The 18,297-nt window shown below is 44.7% G+C and overlaps 1 protein-coding gene across 2 annotated transcripts in view; it reads left to right on the plus strand.

Annotated features, from left to right (window-relative positions):
* The window catches only part of TBC1D31 (TBC1 domain family member 31), a 696,792-nt gene that overhangs the window by 496,665 nt on the left and 181,830 nt on the right, over positions 1-18,297 (plus strand). For both annotated transcript variants that reach the window (XM_086966171.1, XM_086966170.1), the window contains exon 15: positions 10,444-10,596. In XM_086966171.1, the coding sequence (XP_086822297.1) occupies positions 10,444-10,596 (153 nt within the window). The remainder of the gene's footprint in view (positions 1-10,443; positions 10,597-18,297) is intronic.

The raw sequence follows: 18,297 nt of genomic DNA on the forward strand, positions 1-18,297 counted from the left end.
GATAAAAGGCTCAAAAGTCAAAGGAACAAAAGGCAAAAAGAGCAGAGTCCGAAGGCACAAGAATCGAAAATAGCAACAAAAAAAAGCAAAGAGTGGAAAAATTGCACAAAAGATAAAAAGAGCAAGAGGTGAATGAAAAGAGCAAAATGTGAAAAGGCACAAATGTCAGAACAGGGAGAAGGGAAAGACCGTGAGTCAGAAGGCAGAGAGGTCCGAGAGGGAGAGAGCGTGTGAGAACGGGAGATAAGGTAGGTGCCTCGAGCCAGGTCCACGGGTTGGCAACTTGCCACAGCTTAGTCCAGGGAAACAGACAAGGACATCTTCAAGGCAACCAAAAAAAGCATTTGCAATGCAACAGTCTCGCCTTTAGGACCTTATAAGAATTTAGCTATTCACCATATTATACATGGGACCACCTGCACTCACTTTTTAGTTAAAGCCCATTGCTATCAAATACCCCGTCTTGTTGAGCACTAACTACGGCCGTCAGGCCAACCTATTGCCCACGTTTGCTACTATTATCCACCTCACCACTGCATTTTCCACAAAACATTAGGCCAACTGTCTCTCCTGCTGAAGCCACTTCTCTACCACCATCACCACTTACTAATCCCACAGTGCAGTGATATTTTTTTACATGTTTGGTGCAATATCAGCAGGGCAGTACTATGAAAGTACAGGGGCACCTGTAAAGATATAAATGTACCCAATAATCCTCAGATTCTGGGATTGTTTGTTTTCTTCCAACTTTAGTGTACACAATTTTCTACCCCCCCACCCCCTTCAAATTATTGGGCATAATAATGACTAATAATTTGCCTTTGATTAAGTCCTAACTTGTACAAATGCATCTGACAGAATCAACATATCCGAAATGTTAAGTCTGTAGAGGGCTTAGGGCAAACATATACACTTCAAAGAACATTAGAGAACCATGTCAAGTAAAGTGTTTTACAGTTTATGCCTGTTAAATTAAATACTGTTTTGAGTACTTCCTTCCGACTTCAGGAGAAGGCAGTGCTTTAGTAACTGCAAGAGTGACACTCGCTATATGTTTGGAATGAAGCCTTTGCCAGTTAAAAGGGTTCAAGTAGGTACAGTTGGAGGGGTGGTGCTTTATTTTAAGAAAATGTAATTCTTGAGCAGATTTTCACATGGGTTCAAAGAGTTCAGATCAATTTGCCTCAGACACCAGGGAGCATGAGATTCTCTTCTGTTTACTCCTCATATCGTCCCCACTGGTAAAACTGAAATGCTTTTCCTGTCACTTGTACACGGTTAACATTGAAGCATGTGCTCTTCCCCTTACAGTGACTGAAGGAATTAAACAAGTGCTGCAGCTGCAAAAATGATTTATCTTGATAAACAGACGTGATTCAGTTCCACAAAGGAACACTGGAATGGGAATTTTGAGTAATCCCTTAATCCTTCCCTTATGCCTTAAACAACCTCGAGATTTGTTATGGGTACCCGACACCAACCTAAACAAGCACTGGCGTTGCCAATAGGTCTCGCAGTAGGAAAGTTGGAGCTATTGGTTTTGTAAATGACAAAGCCCTTTATGTATTTAAAATGATAACCAAAGTGAAAGGCATTGTTATTTGCAATTGTAATGGCTCCAACTTTCGTACTGCGAGACCTATTGGCACCGTGAGTGGTTTTTCGTGTGTGAGTGGCGTTGTGTGTGTGAGTGGCGTTGTGTGTGTGAGTGGCGTTGCGTGTGTGAGTGGCGTTGCGTGTGTGAGTGGCGTTGCGTGTGTGAGTGGCGTTGCGTGTGTGAGTGGCGTTGCGTGTGTGAGTGGCGTTGCGTAGGTGAGTGGCGTTGCGTAGATGAGTGGCGTTGCGTAGATGAGTGGCGTTGCGTAGATGAGTGGCGTTGCGTAGATGAGTGGTGTTGCGTAGATGAGTGGCGTTGCGTAGATGAGTGGCGTTGCGTAGATGAGTGGCGTTGCGTAGATGAGTGGCGTTGCGTAGATGAGTGGCGTTGCGTAGATGAGTGGCGTTGCGTAGATGAGTGGCGTTGCGTAGATGAGTGGCGTTGCGTAGATGAGTGGCGTTGCGTAGATGAGTGGCGTTGCATGTGTGAGTGGCGTTGCATGTGTGAGTGGCGTTGCATGTGTGAGTGGCGTTGCATGTGTGAGTGGCGTGGCATGTGTGAGTGGCGTGGCATGTGTGAGTGGCGTGGCATGTGTGAGTGGCGTTGCATGTGTGAGTGGCGTTGCATGTGTGAGTGGCGTTGCATGTGTGAGTGGCGTGGCATGTGTGAGTGGCGTGGCATGTGTGAGTGGCGTTGCATGTGTGAGTGGCGTTGCATGTGTGAGTGGCGTTGCATGTGTGAGTGGCGTTGCATGTGTGAGTGGCGTTGCATGTGTGAGTGGCGTTGCATGTGTGAGTGGCGTTGCATGTGTGAGTGGCGTGGCATGTGTGAGTGGCGTGGCATGTGTGAGTGGCGTGGCATGTGTGAGTGGCGTGGCATGTGTGAGTGGCGTTGCATGTGTGAGTAGTTGAGTGGCGTTGCATGTGTGAGTGGCGTTGCGTAGAGTGGCGTTGCGTAGAGTGGCGTTGCATGTGTGAGTGGCGTTGCATGTGTGAGTGGCGTTGCATGTGTGAGTGGCGTTGCGTAGTTGAGTGGCGTTGCGTAGTTGAGTGGCGTTGCGTAGTTGAGTGGCGTTGCGTGGTTGAGTGGCGTTGCGTAGTTGAGTGGCGTTGCGTGGTTGAGTGGCGTTGCGTAGTTGCGTGGCTTTGCGTAGTTGAGTGGCGTTGCGTAGTTGAGTGGCGTTGCGTAGTTGAGTGGCGTTGCGTAGTTGAGTGGCGTTGCGTAGTTGAGTGGCGTTGCGTAGTTGAGTGGCGTTGCGTAGTTGCGTGGCGTTGCGTAGTTGAGTGGCGTTGCGTGGTTGAGTGGCGTTGCGTGGTTGAGTGGCGTTGCGTGGTTGAGTGGCGTTGCGTGGTTGAGTGGCGTTGCGTAGTTGAGTGGCGTTGCGTGGTTGAGTGGCGTTGCGTGGTTGAGTGGCGTTGCGTGGTTGAGTGGCGTTGCGTGGTTGAGTGGCGTTGCGTAGTTGCGTGGCGTTGCGTGGTTGCGTGGCGTTGCGTGGTTGAGTGGCGTTGCGTGGTTGAGTGGCGTTGCGTAGTTGAGTGGCGTTGCGTAGTTGAGTGGCGTTGCGTAGTTGAGTGGCGTTGCGTGGCGTTGCGTGGTTGAGTGGCGTTGCGTGTGTGAGTGGCGTTGCGTGGTTGAGTGGCGTTGCGTGGTTGAGTGGCGTTGCGTGTGTGTGTGAGTGGCGTTGCGTGGTTGAGTGGCGTTGCGTGTGTGTGTGAGTGGCGTTGCGTGTGTGTGTGAGTGGCGTTGCGTGGTTGAGTGGCGTTGCGTGGTTGAGTGGCGTTGCGTGGTTGAGTGGCGTTGCGTGGTTGAGTGGCGTTGCGTGGTTGAGTGGCGTTGCGTGGTTGCGTGGCGTTGCGTGGTTGCGTGGCGTTGCGTGTGTCAGAGGCTAAATGTAGCACAGGGAGACCTCCAGTGGTAAGACAATCAAAAACAACTTAGAAAACATTTCACAGTATGAAGAGATCAAACACATGAACGAGCGTGATACACCTCAGCTAAAAATCATGATAACTAACAACACACATTAGAAGTGAAACTGCAAGTACAGAAGGACCAGCTTTGCTTGTTTAAAACTCCCACTTCAGGCAGATGAGTGTAATGTGTAAAGCGTCTTGTGCACATGAGCAGATCGGAGTCTGGAAGCAAATACAAAGAAGAGGAATGACTGAGGCGCATTGGTGTGAAGCACATCAAAGGGCTTCTCCTCCGCTAATATGCCGTTCCGGGAAACTGAAAGTACGGCCGGCCTGCGGCCGGCCATGAATAATTAGGGGAGGAGAAGCCCTTTGATGTGCTGGGCTGGCTGGCCCTGAATGCGCGTGCATGTTATCACGTGGTTCACATGAACAGCATGAAAACCGCGGGGCTGAAAGCCCTTTGGTTTGAAGCTGTTTTCGCCACATGAATTCTCGCTCCGCTCGATGCGCTTGCGCGCATCGATAGGTCGCGAGACCTAAAAAACCAATAAAACATAAGTGTTGGGAACTGTAATGCTTCATTTCATTCGCCGCATGTCTCCTGGGTAACCTGATGTACATACACTGCAGCCGTACATTGTAGAGTTTCGTCTCATTAAACTACACTGCGCACAAACATGCCTCTGAGCAGGTGAACATTAAAACAATGAATGCAAATCAAGAGGGTGTGTTAAGGGGCCTGATGACAGGGCCCCGTTGCAAGTGTCTGCTTAAATCATATGCAAAAACATCTGGGCAAATACTGCTAGCGTTCAGCATTGGTTTGGGTTTTGTGCCGGATTGCAAGATTTGCCCCGTGCAGTAACGAATATACAACAAAAACTGTATTTTACTACCCGCAGTTTTGCTCTTACTGCACTCTTCTGCCACTGCAATTTGGTCCATGGAGTGCATGCTTAAACCAGGATCTGAGAGCAATTTGTGTGACCCTCCTAGGAGGTGCTATGTAGACATGCGGGAGCAAAGGAGATTCCACCACACGCCACTCAGTAACTCGTATTCAAAGTGCAGCTATGACAAAGAGAACCGTACGTTTTCAAGCAGTTTTAGAAATGCAGAACTTTTGTCTTCAGTATGCATAGTCAATATCCTCAGAAAGTGGAAACATCCTATTTTCTTCAAATTACAGACAGGCCACACCATAGATACAAAATAGAAAATACGAGTGTGTAGGTAAAGCTATTACTGAAGGTTGACAGAAGGCGGCAAGGCAAAATTAGCAAAACAGTGGTAACAAAGCAGAGGGATCATTCGGTCAGTGTGGTTAAGATAGAAGAAATGGAAACTTGAATCTGATAACAAGTCTGATCCAGAAGTTGTTTCTGTTGTCAGAAAAAGAAAGAAGTGGAATCTTTACAAACTAATTCCGGAAGGAGGTTGTTGAAGGGGATCCCTCTTCTTGTGTTGATCCAATAGTGGACATCAAAGTAGGTAATCACACTGTAAAACTCTTAGTCGACTCGGGGGCTAAGATTACAAAGATAACTCAAAATTATTTGAAGAGACTTGGAAGGGCTCTCAAGTTTTAGAACCACCTGGTCGTTCTCCTGTCTCCTTTGAGGGACGAAAAATAGATTTGTTAGGGTTTTTTGAGGATGAATTACAATTTAAAGGGAGGAGAATAAAAGGGAAAATATACGTTGCAGTGAAATGTCTCAACATATTAGGTTGGTTTCACCAAGGCCTTTTCGGCATGATACTCTAGCCTGGAGCAAAAGAGCAAGTTTTGGTTGTCGATTGTGATGATACTGGTTTTGAATGGCAGAGTAAATTCCCTTAAGTTTTTAGCAAAAATGTAGGAAAAATCAAAGGTTTTATACACAAAATAATTGTTAAAGAAGGTGCTCTTCCCGGGAAACTTAAACTCAGAGGTGTGCCATTCAGTGCGGGGGAGGACTTAGAAAAAGAATTGAAGGGGCTATGTGCCAAAGGGATCATCGAACCTACAGATTCCTCACTATGGCTTTCTCCCTTGGTTGTAGACAGAAAAAGGGGAGGAGATCTTCGCGTCTGGGTGGACCTGAGATCTCTTAATAAAGAGATATGGGTAGATTCTCATCCCCTACCAAAAATCAGTGATTTATTCTCTTCCACTAAAGGTGCAACATTTTTCACTAAACTTGATTTAGCTAGTGCTTACCATCAGGTAGAACTGGACCCTGAATCACGCCATCTAACTGCTTTTGTGTCACCTTTGGGAATCTTTTCGCTTCTGTCGTATGCCCTCTGGGCTTGCGTCAGCTGCATCCATTCTTCAGAGGATTATGAGCAATATTCTCAGTAATATTGAAGGAGTTTCAGGTGTTTCAGGACGATGTTCTTATTTTCGGTAACGACCTTGCTTCTCATGAAGTGGTTATAGGAAAAGTTTTAACTTTGTTCAAGAAGCAAGGTGTTGTTTTGAAAGAGGAGAAATGTCAATTTTAGTGTTCTTAGGTTGAATATTTGGGACACGTTATTTCTCAAGATGGAATAAGTCCCCGACCAGGATTGCTTCAAGCTATAATTGATGCACCAGAACCAGTGGACAAAACCGGTGTTAAGTCGTTGTTGGGGTTATGTGAGTATTACTCACAGTTCATTCCTAACTTTGCATCCATTGTGCGTCCTATAAGTAACCTTCTTAAAAATGGTGTAAAGTTCGAATGGTGCAATGATTGTATTAGTACCCTCAAATTTGTGAAATCTTCTTTAAGTGATGGTCCTGCCTGAAACCGTTTGATCCTAGTCTTTCTTGTAGTGCTACTGTTGACGCCACTCAAGTTGGCATTGGTGCAACTTTAACACAATGGGACAATAACTGTGAAAACACAATATGTTTTGCATCCAGAGTGTTGAGAGTTATTGGCGTGTGCATGGGCTATTGAGAAGTTTCGACCTTACATTTGGGGAAAACGTTTTTTGCTTTTGACTGACCACAAGCCTTTAGTAAACATTTTAGGTTGGACTATAAGTAAGTGTTGTTCACCTAGGATCATGCGTATGGTGACGAAACTTCTTCAATATCAGTTTGGAGTGGAGCACAATTCTGGTGGTAAAAATGGAAGAGCAGATTTCTTATCACATTTTCCCATCAAGTCGAATGAGAGTGATGATGTCAATTTGTATGAGTTTGCTAGTGAAGATTGTGATGATTGTCTCGTTGCTGTGCTAGATCTTCCTAATCTGAGTCTAGGTTCTGAGACTGATTGGGTGCAAGCTCTTGAATCTGACTGTGTGATACGTGAAGTTTGTGCTTTTATCAGAAATGGATGGCCCGGAGAAAAAAACACTTCCTCTCTCTCTCGAACCTTTCTGGAAAGTTGAAAGTGAACTTTCCATCGAAGATGGCTTGTTACTTAGAGCTGACAAGTTTGTGCCCCGAGTGTTTTTTTATAAAGCTATCATTGAAAGAGCTTATGATGGTCATCTTGGCTCTACCCTCACCAAGCGGAGTACCAGAGAAATTTACTGGTGGCCGGGAATGGATGGAGAAATTGATTCTGTTGTTGCAAATTGCTGTGTCTGTGGTGCTGCTGACAAACGTTTGAAGGTCTCTGTTCCACCATTGATGCCGATTGAGTGTCCCAAAGGGCCCTGCTTGAAACTTGGCATCGATGTAATGGGGCTTTATGAAGGTGGGTCTCGTTTTGTTTTGGTACTCATGGACTACACGTCAAAGTGGCCTGAAATTAAACTGGTGAAAGAAGCCAACACAACGCTTGTTATTGAGTTTCTCAAAAATGTTTGGTTAAGAGAGGGTTGTCCGGAAGCTTTATTGTTTGATAATGGCAAGCAGTTTATCAGCACTGAGTTTGAAGCTTTTCTTTTGGAGTCTGGTGTGAAACATCACAAGAGTTCACCATATCACCAACAAACAAATGGCCTGGTTGAGAGAATGAATCGGGTGGTGGGGGAGTGTATTAGGTGGGCTAGGGCTGGTTGTCATGATATCTGTAAAGCATTAGATGCCATGATCTAGTTCTATAGGACTACACCTCATTCTCCTTTCGAACTGTTGTGGGGAAGGAAACCGAACACTAGTTTCAGATCTGCTTGGATGAGTAAGTGGGTCATGTCTGAATCTAATGTTGCTCAATTAATGTCGTTGGCAAGAGAAAACGTGTCAGTTTCGCAAGCTAGACAGAAGATCTCGTGTGATTCCTGTAAAGGTGTAAGAGTGGCTCGCTTGAAGTGGGGGACATGGTCAACATCAAGAATGCTGTGCATGCCAAGAAAGGTGATAGTAAGTTCAGTCGACCTTTCAAGGTTACTAAGATTCTTGGAAATGCAATAATGGTCAAGGGAGGTCATTGGTGGAATCTAAATAGGGTAGTGAAGATTCGGGTACAGAATGCTTCTTCATCTTTTGAGGAAAATGTTTCAAAACCTGTTGAACAAAAATGTTGTAGAAAAAGTTCTAGAGATATTGTTAAACCTGCCAGGTACAGGTCATGATGCTTTTTTCTAATTTGTTGAACAAATATTTTGTAAAGAAAAAATTCTAGCGATATTGTTGAACCTGTTTTTATTTTGCTTTGTTTTTGTTTTGGAGGAAGAGAAGATATGTTGTACTCTATCTTATGTATCCTAGTGATGATGCTAGGACTCTAGAATGGTGGTGTCTTGGCAACCGTGTTGAGCCAAGACATTCCTGTTTGAGCTGTTGGCAGAGCTGGTCCTCCTGGCTCTGCTATCCATGTAGCCAATAAATAACCAGCTTAACTTATCCTGTGTCAGCATGGTTACTACAGATACGTAGACAGGAAGACGTGTTGAGAATCTAGACATGGGTTCACGAAACAGAAGGAAGTGGACCTGGACGTGAAGGAGGGAAACGATCTGGCCAAACAGCCAGAGCTGCCGATTTTAGAACTAATCGCGTTCGAGTCCTGTACTCGGTTTAGCATCCTGTGATCTTGGACAAATCACTAAATCTCCCCGTGTTTAAAGTATGTGGAATCTTATGCCTTTGGTCCAAGTTTCAGCTATATAAAACTTAAAACTTCCATAGACGAAGAGTCGCACTAACGAAGGTAAATAGATCGTTAATGGCTATAAAACAGCTGAAGAAGGTTGCTTACACGGTCACTAGAGAAACGAGGGCCGGCAGTTTGGTAATGCGGTGCTGGAGCAAGTCTGCACTTCCGAGCGATAAAGAGGGAGTAATCAGACAGAGACAGCACACCTGAACACCGTGAATCTTATTGGGAGCCGGCAGGTCAGACAGCGCGTTCCTGCAGACCTGCACGGTGCAGAGGATGTTGCTTCGCCCCTCCTGTGTCAAGTCAAAGACGGACGTCTTCACGATCTCCCAAGCTCAAGGAGTCCGTGTTGTAATGAACTACGGCTTTCACTCTCCGCCCCTTTTCACCCCGTTGCGCAAGCTAAAGAGCTACTACAGAGTTAACAGCTCGTAGATGTATCGATGATTAAACAGGATTTTGTGAGTTTGTACACGGACTCCAGTCAGTAAACTGAATCTGCAGCAGATCACGTGCACACAACAGGAAAAAGTGAACCTAAGGAACGTAGCTAAACGGCACACAGGAAATGGAGTGTGGGCGACCAGGCGTGTGTGGGAGGGGGGCAGGGCCCCAAGTAGTCACGGAATGAGGGAGGGAGGGATGGGAAGAAAGTAGTCTGTGTAGTGAAGGGGTCAGTAGCCATGGAAGGATACAAATGACTGACATGGCTGTCATGGAGAAGGACTAACAAGCTCAAAACCAATCAGAAGGCACCATTTATAACCTAGGCCAATGAAGAAGATGGGCCGGATAGTGGGCAGAGCGTCAACGAAGATTCCACACTATAGTGTATACTGTATACCTCGCAAAAGGATGGCAGCACATTCGTGCTGCATCACTAGGCGAGACCTAAAACGCTACCATCAGAGAAACCGAAAAGAAGGCCCTAACCTATTGTCGCTGCCTTACTACTCAAAAATCAGTCGAGAAATGTCACCCACAACACATGTTGAAATGGGGCTTTTGTACGCCCCAGCCAAACGCACTGCATAAGCATGTTTCTATTAGCGATGCAGTAAGTCATTTATTCTTCCAATCTTTTTCTTAAACTTTCTTTTCGTTTTTCACAGTTTATCCTTATTTTTTCCAATTTAATTCCCACATGCGGTCAAAAACGCCTTTTTCAAATATTCTTAATGTTTAGACTGTGCTCTTCCGGCCTCTTGTAAAAACATGAACTGATGCGAGGTTCGTCAGACATCAGAGAACTAGCACTAGAACTAGAAGTGCATCCCGTCACCATAAATGTATGTTCACCCACAACGCAGATATACCTGTAGCCAAGCTCTGTCTTGAAAATAAGCAATGTCTTCCTCAGCCATACACCTCAGGCCTAAATTCCAGAAATCCAAGATGTTCAACACGTGACAGATGTGAGATGTGAAACATACACTCGTAAAGGGAATTCTGGATATTAGAAATTATGTGCAATTGGTTCAACAAAGTGTGTATTTCTTTTTCTGTCCTAATTTGAAAATTCAAATATATTTTTTAGTTAAAATAAAAAGAGTGAATGGGTCCCACTACATTACATTTGCAATTCACTAGCCTCTCTGCATTCTGAACTGACAAACGGGACATAGAATGAAAGTGGCATCGTGCTATCAGTATCAACAATAACATGCCTGTCTTAGGGTTGTTCCAACCATGGTTCTTGATGTTGGAGAACAAGCAATTCTGTATTCTCTAGCCATTTGTTTTGTACACAGAACTTTTCTGTCACAATTGATTTCCTTGTTTGTCATGTCAGATGTAGACAACATTAAAAGATGTATGAGATAGACCTTGATCTAGTTTATGAAGTTCATGATGACATTTCTATACCATTCCATGTCTTTGATGCATCGCATTTTATATTGTATAGGCAGATGACGCATGAAATTCAAGCTGAGGCTTTAAAACGTAAAGTGGAAGATGATGCTTGGTACCAACAGCAAGAACTTCTTAAGGGAGCAGAAGAACAAAGGAGAAAAATTGTGTTTGAAGAAGAACAAAAGCTTGCAGATCAGAGGCAAAGGTAGTTCCATGATGCTGTTTGCCACACATTATTCATTAATTCATGAAACAAAAAAAACCCCTTTCGATTTCAGTTTGCTAAAGTTATTCCATATTTTCTTGAAAAATTAGCCATTTCTAACATGCTAGAAAGTAAAAATACATTATTATGGTTCCCATGTCTGCAGAGTTGATTTGATTATAATTGTAAGGTTAAATGATTTGTTCCCTTCAAGTATTTGTAATAATTAAAATGATGTGAAGTTTTGAAGAAAATATAATTATGTGAAGATATGCATATAAAATCAGCTTCTCATGAAATAACCACATAGACTGTTCATCAGACATAGATGCTAATTAAAATAATCCTTTCCAGGTAAGCAGGTCCTGTTTCCCCTCACATTGCATCCCTTAGTCTTCTCATGTACAGTACCCTGTTGCTACATCGATTAGTTTGCATGCTATAAATACTCATACATGCATATCCACATTGAAATCTGTTTCGCATAGCAAACGGTGTACTGGCATTACTATGGGGCGAGATGTATGACCCATTTTAGCGGTCGCAAATGGGAAATGGGACTGTTTGCGACTGCTAAAGTGTGTGGGATATACAAACCCTATGTTCCGAGTCTGTAACCCATTACCGACTCGTAAAATAAGTTTTGCAAGTCGCTATTAGGAAGGTGCGTGCCAATGGCGTCCCTTCCTAATAGTGAGTTGCACTAGTATGTCTGATTGTTTTGCGACTCCAAATGCGGTTGCAAAACACTCATAGTTTAGCACCTACTTCAAGTAGGTGATAAGCCACAGGCAAACGGGAAGGGGTCCTGATGAAAGAGAAACATTTAATTTTTCTTTTTTAAATGCATCCTGTATTCATTTAAGGAAAATTGGCTGCATTCAAAAAAAAAACTGCTTTATTTAAAAACCAGTCACAGACATGGGGGTCTGCTAACCCCAGAAGGCCACCATCTCTATGAGTGCTGGCCATTCCCAATGGGTCACAAATTGCAACCTGCCTCATAAATATTAAAGAGGCAGGTCATTTGTGACCCATTTGGGAATCGCAAAGTGTCTCAGACACTGTTGTACATCACAATTTGAGACCTACACGGATGAGGATCGAGAAGTGCTTTATTGATTGGTGAACGACACAATGTGCTTCCTCTGTGTAGCGAATTTGAAAGGAAAATCAAACTGAAATTATTATGGGGGCTGATACAATATACTGATAAAGCACAATGGCCGAAATTGTGGGAGGAAATGCACTGAAATGTTTGGTAAAAATGTTTGGTATAAATGACAAAGAGCTTTTCAGCCCATCTGTTCAATTTCCTGGAGATCTGCCTTAGTCTCATTTTCTTTATTAGTTTTACTATTTTTATGTATCACAACAATCAAGTTATTCGTTTTCACATTTTCCATGTAATTACGCACCGTGGTGGTTGCAATAACATATGTACTCAACATCACGAAATGCAATAAAGCAAAGAAAAGCACAACTGAGGGAGGGGTAGGAGGGGAAGGGTGATATATGAGCACCAATAGAGGAGGTAGTAGTGGAAAAAGGGAGAAGGTGGGGAAAAGAGGAGGGGGAAAAAATTGCATCTCACAAAATTTCCATTTCCTATGGGGTGATGTACATATCACAATATTAGTCCCATATCTCGCCATCTCTCCCAGTACCTGCCCACCACGCAGCAGTGCCTCGAAATTATTGCCTGCTGTCGTATGAAGGGTCTGTCAGGAGCTCATTCTACGTATTCCGGCACCTGGAGATCTGCCTTAGTGTAAAACTTTTTAAAATGTGCATTGGATTGCCTTGATTCCAGCTCAAACACCCTCAATGCTGATTGTCTACTCCCAACCAAAGTGCATAATAAGGATTTCTCCATTTTCAGAACTAACTTTATGGTCTATATTATAAAGAACTTTGATCTTCTGAAAATAATGGCTATCTAGTAAAAGTAGGGGCGGAGCTGTTGCTGTCATTTACTACAAATATCATTGTCATGGCTCTACTGAACCACGGATTATTAACATGGCCGATTATAATCATATGATTTCCAAAGTCACAGAGATCCTGTGATCCAACTAAAGGAGCAGCTAGACAAGCATAATCTACACCTACTCATCCAACACTGACAATCCTAACTTTGTATGTTCATTAATTCTGAAACAAAATAGAGGACTTTTTCTCTTCCTTACCTTTTGTGGAAAAGTGGTGGAAGAACAGTATGATGTAGTTTCATAGTGAAATTTTGAGGTTATTTTTGTAGGAATTAAGAATGTAAATCGCAGATTTCACAGGTCCCTCTTTTCCTTGTGGAAAATATCAACATTTTAGAGAAATTGAAGAACCGGAGGCTCAGTTTAATTTAATTAACTTTATCCTCAGCCCAGCCCAGCCCAGCTTTAACTATAGAGTTAAAATCATCTTTTCACTGTTACATTTATATCTGATAGAGACGACTAGCTGCAGATTCCTTAACTTAGAATTATCCCCAAATGCCAGAGTGGCTCCACAGACTTTTCTACAGCAGCAGTACCTATGCGCCTTTGTAGAGGGCGTCGAGCGACTCCGTAACGACGAAGTCCACCAGATGTGATGTCGGCAGAGTCCGTATAAGCCCTCCAGATGCGTTGATGCCCGTTTTTTCCTTTCCGCGCTTCCACGCGGATTTGGAGAGCGGTACATCTGGCCGTTTTTTTGCATAACTCGATGTTGTCGAAGGAACAGTGTGCTTATTCTGGATATTTTTGGGGTCCTGTGGACTGTGATGTCGACCCCGCTTCCTCAGTCAATATGCATGTTTTTTCTGGTCGAGCACCCTAACACCAACCGGTGTGGCTCATGTCTTCAGCTTCAGACGTTTGCTTTGCAGGAGCACTGCATGACACTGCTAGCAGTGTGGTGGTTGAAGGCCGTTCATTGGTCGCAGTCCTCTTCTGTCTTCAAGGACACCTCGAGGGCCAGCTCCTGAAGTCCCTGCGCCCTCGCTGTCGGTTGGTAAGTCATGCTGTAGGCAGTCAGCATCATGACCTTCCCCGACTTTACAGCGTATGCGAAGCTTCCCTGACCACCTTCTCCGATTTAGAGGTTGGAGTGAGACTCCATCCCAGGCTTTCCGGTGTTTCCTGGCACTGAGGCAACTCTGGCTCAGATGAGGGAATACTTCCCTCATCTGACTCCCTTCATGCCATTTTGCAGCACGTCTCGGCACCAATGAGGTCGGTGAAGCCATGGCCGACTTCAAACCAATCGGCGGGACCTCCCTCAATGTCATTGAGGCCCTATGAATCCGTGATCAAACTTTTATCAGCTCCGATGCACAGCCCTTCAGAGATCCCACCTGTGATACCAGTGTTGGATCCGAGGGCGCCGATCGTCTCTTCTTGGTCTCTCCTCCCCAACTCCGAGGTGTCGCCTCTTTGAAGTCGGTAGACGTTGGGAACGGGGTTGGTGGAATAGTTATTTTTGGGCTACCTTCCTCTGCTTTCAGAGGAGCCCCCTGCTATTTTTCCCCTGGGACCTGAGTATTTTGTGTGATGTCGGTGATGACGTAACTGACATTCCTCAGCCTCCTTCAGGGTTTTACTGGGTGTCTGACTTTGGTGAGGCAACTGGCTATGATTTGTTCCCCTTCCGCAGCCTTGTTTTCTCCTCTTAGCCTTGCTTTGGGGCTGGTTCCGCTTTTGCAGAGAGTTCCTGTGGTTTTGGGACTGCAGCTTCCTTCTGTGAATGTGGCCTTTGGTCCCCTACTTGGTGTGCCTAATCCGGGCCAGATGAGGACTGAACCTGCGCTCCCCTTCATTGAAGCCCTCTTTGATATTCTGTTGATCACTTGCGCTAAACCTGTTTCAAGCGTTTCCGTGGACCGGTCTGCAGCTGATAGGCACCATCCTGCCCCTGGAGATCTGATATTCCGTTTCCTCCAGTCTACTCTGCACAGTTTTGTGGTTCAGGCTGGTAGAGCCTCTTACGATATTGGCGCCGTGCCTGACGCACCTCCAGACAGGGAGTCTAAAATTCTAGATGCTCTTGGTCAGTATCTCTTTTCTGCCACCACCTCCACTTTGCAGTCCCTTAATACCGCTTTTTTGGGCTGTTTTTCTGACGTGTTGTAGGACTGGGTCTTGTGCCCTCTCTCCCTGGTGACACTCAGACACTCTTACTGAGCTGGTCCAGGATGGCCGTCAGGCGGCTAAATTGCTGATTCTTTGTGACATGGATACGACGAGCCATGGTTCTTTCGGTAGCTCTTCGCCGACGTACATGGCTGCACCCCTCTGGCTTTTCTGAGGTTGTTCAGTCCGCCTTGGTGGACCTGCCTTTTGATGTTCAATATCTGTTAGGCTCTCAAGCTGATTCCACTTTACTCTGTTTTCGGGATAGTCACAGTGGAGCGAAATCTTAATCCATGCTTGCTATGATAATTCTACCATAGTGGTCTTATTTTTCTATTCTAACCAGATTTTCTCCACTGTTGTTTTTCTATTCTCTGATCTCTCAGCTGCCTGAGTATCATGCTCAGTTGGTGATGTTATTTTCTGCTTCTTCTCCTTTTGGACAAGACCTTGTGGTTGGTTGCCAGCTCACTGTTGTTCTATCTTGACCCATGCCTGACATGGTGGCAGCTTATATGTGCCCTTCTCGGACACCGGTTATACAGTTTTTCGTCTGTATGCGCGCGCGTGTGTGTGTGTGTGTCTGTGTGCGTGTGTGTGTGTGTGTCTGTGTGCGTGTGTGTGTGTGTGTGTGTGTGTGTGTGTGTGTGTGTGTCTGTGTGTGTCTGTGTGTGTGTGTGTCTGTGTGTGTCTGTGTCTGTGTGTCTGTGTCTGTGTGTGTGTGTCTATGATTTATTTAGTATACAGCATCGGCAGTCCTGGCGCGTTTCTGTCACACTGACCTTTATCAAAGGTAAGCCTTGGCATCTGCTGAATAATCACCAAACGGCAATTGCATCCATTTATAGTTTTTTTTCCCCTGTTGGACGCCCCAATGGGCCGTTTGCATTGCATGCTGGTACTTGTGGTGCACTATCTAGTGTCAATTAATAACCCTCGAGTGGGTGATGCAAACATTTTTAAATTGCTGTAGACTTGGTTAGTTATTTACTCGTGTTCAGGTATTTTGTATTTCAGCTCACCGCTGCTCTGTGGCATTCCTATTTTCGAGGCTGCTGGGAGCCATGCCGAAGTCAGGCTTCGGCGGCTGCACTACTGCCCATTGTCGTTACCACGAAATTGCAAGGCGGTTCTTCTTGGGTAGTTACGCTCTTGCTGGCGGTACGTCGCTTGCGGCAGATCCAGGCCGCTAAACATCAAACAAGCTTTCCCCTTTCGAAAAGAAGAAGCCGAACTCTCAATGGTGATAGTCTGATTTATTTAGTATACAGCATCGGCAGTCCTGCCGCGTTTCGGTCACACTGACCTTTATCAAAAGTAAGCCTTGGCAGCTGCTGAATAACCACCACATGACAATTGCATCCATTTATAGTTTTTGCCCCCTGGTGGACACCCAATGGGCTGTTTGCATTGCATGCTGGTACTTGTGGTGCACTGTCCAGTGTATATTAATAACCCTCCAGTGGGTGATGCCAAAATGTTTAAATTACTGTAGACTTGGTAAGTTATTTACTTGTGTTCAGGTATTTTGTGTATATGTGTGTGTGTGTGTGTGTATATATATGTATATATATATATAAAACAACAATCTCCTTTCAAGTAAAAAGAAGCAGAAACCTCAGCGGGGGTGAAAGGCAGCTCCATTTTAATGGCAATTCAAGGCGAATGCATTTCGGCCGGTGTGGCCTTCGTCAGCGCCTGCAATGAATGTTTGAAGAGCCCCGCGTTGCTGCAGTTTAAATGAGTCCAACCGCACTGCGATAGGTGTAAGTGTCAGCTCCGCCCCTAGGCTTCAATTATCTCAGTTCTGCTGGTCAGTGAAAGTCAAAGACTCAGAGTCCCAGAAAGCAGCAGTGGCTCCCAGGTGAGTGGTGCTCAGGGTCGTTCTCGGTGGAATCCGAGATAAAGGCAGGGGGTTGGGCACTATGCAGGAACGTATATATATATATATTATGTATGTGCTTTTTTTCCATACATATGTCTATTTTTTCCTGATCTTTCATACCTTCCTTTGTTGGGTATCTCTACAGTGAATGATCTTCTCCTACCTATCTTATGGAGGAGTGTGTTTCTGCTTACATTGTTGCACTCTCCCTCGTAACTGGGGAGGCCTCCATATGTTTGTTACTTGGCTCTCGCTCTCTGCCTCACCGTCGGAGAATCTTATGTTGAACAGTCCCAGAGAGCTCCTCTCCCTCTCAGAGTGTTCAATCTGTCCATGTGTTGTCTGTGGCCTTAATTGTTGTTATTGCCAGCAATGATTCTCTTATCCTATTGGTTGGTGTGCTCTGCATTATTTGCTTCTATGGCTAGGAGCTCTGACTCAGTAGCTTTAGCTACTGCCCTTGGCCTTCCATTCCGTTTTCTTGGCCCGGCTGAATTTGAGATAACGATGTAGTAATTCTAGCCTATACTGGCACTGCTTTCTAGCTAATGTCAGATCATTGCCCAAACATGCTTTTGAAATCTGGGATTTGCTTTCCTCAGAACATACCGATATTGGTTTTCTGACAAAAACCTGCCTCAACCCTCGCTCTACCCCAGCAATCGCGGTGGCAATCCCTGATGGCTACCGTATCCAAAGGCCTGATAGGCAGTCCAAGGTTGGCCGTGGTCTAGCCATTGTTTATAAGGGCTCTATTAATGTATCTATACTTGAACAGTGTAGCAGCAATACAATAGAAATCCTTATATTCAGAATTGATTTCCAATCTCACTATTGTTGGAAAGGTGTGCTTATATACCGCCTCCTGGCACCCTCCAGGATTTCTCGCTACAGCTCAAGCAATTAATTGCCCCCCATATTATCTCCACTAAACCTTTTTTATTATTAGGACATTTCAATGTACATAGCGTGATCGCCACCAATGTAGACACCTCGATGCTTCTGGCGGACCTACCTGCCTTGGGACTAGATAAGATCAATGTAGGTCCCACACACATTGCGGGTCACCCCTTAGATCTTATCCTGACCACTCTTCTAACTTCGGCTGCGAGGCCCCCTGCCCACTCATTTGGTCTCATCATTCTCTACTTAACTTTCAAATAGCAAGACATAGGGCCATTTCTGCTCTCACCAAAGCCTCCTGTAATTTTCAAAGACAATGGCATAAAATAACGCCAGATTGCTTAACGGACACATTTACGGCCAATGCCAACCTGTCATTCGGAAATATCGAGGATTGGTTGGCTAGTAACAACACTATAGTAGAAACATCCTTAGATCAATTAGCCCCATGAAAATCCTACTCCAATCTGACCAGATGCACGCATGCTGCATGGTTCTCGCCAGATCTAAGGAAGGAAAAAAACCTCTGCAAAAAGCTGTAAAGACGCTCGCGTCTTTCTAATGATGCTAACGATAAAAATAGGCATAATATCTCTCTAGCCCATTACCATAAGAACTTAAAGAATGCACGTAGAGCCCATATTGAGTCGCAACCTAATCAGGCAGGGAAATCCTCCAATGAACTTTACTGCATCCTCAATTCCTTCACAAATCCCAAGGCCTGTCTCAATGAAGTAACTCCATCACAAAAATTCTGTGGTAAGTTACTCAGAAAATTGAGATTATTTATGATAAAATCATTAA

This window comes from Lissotriton vulgaris, chromosome 4_1 (genome assembly GCF_964263255.1).
Source record: "Lissotriton vulgaris chromosome 4_1, aLisVul1.2, whole genome shotgun sequence".
NCBI classification, from domain to species: domain Eukaryota; kingdom Metazoa; phylum Chordata; class Amphibia; order Caudata; family Salamandridae; genus Lissotriton; species Lissotriton vulgaris.